Source organism: Echinops telfairi, unplaced genomic scaffold (assembly GCF_000313985.2).
Source record: "Echinops telfairi isolate 266 unplaced genomic scaffold, ASM31398v2 ScPeMD7_7421;HRSCAF=8459, whole genome shotgun sequence".
Taxonomy (NCBI): Eukaryota; Metazoa; Chordata; class Mammalia; order Afrosoricida; family Tenrecidae; genus Echinops; species Echinops telfairi.
Window position 1 is genome coordinate 3,991,148 of NW_022111321.1, and position 1,911 is coordinate 3,993,058.

Consider the following 1,911-nt stretch of genomic DNA (forward strand, 5'->3'; position numbering starts at 1 on the left):
CACACACACACACACACGCATTTCTGGTCCACAGGCTTGTCACTTGAGCCTATGCCAGGTCATAGCGCTCAGCCAGGTTGTCGCAGGACTTCACAAAGATTTCCCAACCCCTTGCGTCCCACGGGTCTTCAGTGGGTGCTAAGGAATGACGCCCGTGAAGATAATAGCCTAAAGCCAGCGGGAGCAGTCTCCATCCTTTGGGGATGCCCTCTTGATTGGCTCCCTGGAGGCTCCAGCTGCACCTGGTGGCCCCATACTGGGGGAGCACCCCTGCTTCCTGGTGCAAGCATCTCTTCCCTCCGTGCCTGCCCCGAGAGCACGGGTCATATACCCTGTTTCTTAAACCATTATTATCAACGGCACGACGACTCTTCTTTTGTTTTTGTTAGGTGCCGCCAACTCAGCTCTGACTCACAGTGGCCCTTAGGTCAGCCGCATAGGGGCCTCTGTCTGTACTTATGCTCAAGACCCGATAGAATGGTTCTTAAGGCAGCTGAGGCAAGGACTTGGAAGTTTGAACAGCTACTAGAATTCATCGCGAAGGACCCCTGCATCTTGGCCAGTGATGAATGAGCATTTATGTCTACCTTTTACTCCTAAACCCAGATCAAATCCATTGGCATATTTGATTCTGACTCAAGGAATCCTACAGGACTGGGTCGAAGTGCCTCCCAGGGTTTCCCTTGTGGAAGAGGCTGGCCATGGCTCCAACCACCAATCTTTCCGGTAACAGTTGAGTGCTTAACCCATGTGCCACTCGGGTTCCTTCTGCTCACTCCTAGAGCCACAGACATTTAAACAAAACAAAACAACAAAACCTTTCTGTGTGAACCTCTGTCGTATTGACAGTTGCTGGAGATCATTTGAAATCTGAGTGAGGAGATCTCAATTCTTCAAACCTATTGAACTTAGTTGCTGAGAAGAAGGGATATCATTGGATGAGGATGTTGGCAAAGACTATTGAAAGAACCATGGCCTTCCAGAAGAACAAACAAATCTGCCTGGGAGGAAGTACAGCCGGGACACTTCCTTTAGAAGTGAGGATGGGGAGACTTCTCACGTATTTTGGACTGTTTACCAGGAAGAGACCAATCCATGGAAAAGGACATCGTGCTTGGTAGAGGATCAGAAGAAAAACAGGAAGACCCTCCCTGAAGTGGATGGACACAGCGTCGGCAACAACAGACTCAAACCGAGCAACAACAGTGAGCTGGGTGCTGGTCCCAGTCACTTCCTTCTGCTGTACATCTTGCCGCTCTGAGTCGGAATCGACTGGACAGCCCCTCACAGCTACAATGATACCTTTGAAATGGTCTGCAGTACTCACTCCCCTTGTGCTGGCTACCCTCCATCCCCACTCACCAGTTTATTAAGGCAGTGCACCCAATATTCTAGGTGTGATCTTATTAGCATAGTGTGGTGGGACTATGACACCTGACAAATATATTGCTTTCAGTAGTTCCAAAATGACAACAAGCTGTTTGTTGTGAGCCTTATATATCAACATATAACAAGCAAGCACAGTCTGACATCTTTTCTTTCCCCTTTCCTCGGTTGAAAAGATGGGAGCTGAGCTTTCTCTATCCTGTGTTGATGGGGTTGATTTGTTTGCTCCAAATAAGATGTCATATTTATTCCCGTCAATTCTTTCCAATGGATTTTAGTGCTTCATTCCAACCTGTAGAGGCAGTCTTTTGGCTCTTGATTCTGGCCTTAATACGTCACCCAGTCATCAATGTTGGTGCCATCCCCACGTGTGGTGAGTTTGCTGGTGGCTCTTTTATCCACATCAGTAGATGGTGATCTCAACAGGATCAAATGGAATCCCTCATCCTGGGTGGCCGGAGCTGCTAATCAGCACCTTTGGCACGGGCACTCAGTCTCCTACAAATCTACTTGAAATATTTTGCT

The 1,911-nt window shown here is 48.2% G+C and overlaps 1 protein-coding gene across 1 annotated transcript in view; it reads left to right on the forward strand.

Moving 5' to 3' along the window:
• The first annotated feature begins 477 nt into the window (after nt 1-477).
• Nucleotides 478-1,911, forward strand: part of CUNH11orf97 (chromosome unknown C11orf97 homolog) — a 15,521-nt gene continuing 14,087 nt past the window's right edge. The window contains exon 1 of the mRNA XM_013006241.1: nt 478-562. Within this exon, the coding sequence (XP_012861695.1) occupies nt 478-562 (85 nt within the window). The remainder of the gene's footprint in view (nt 563-1,911) is intronic.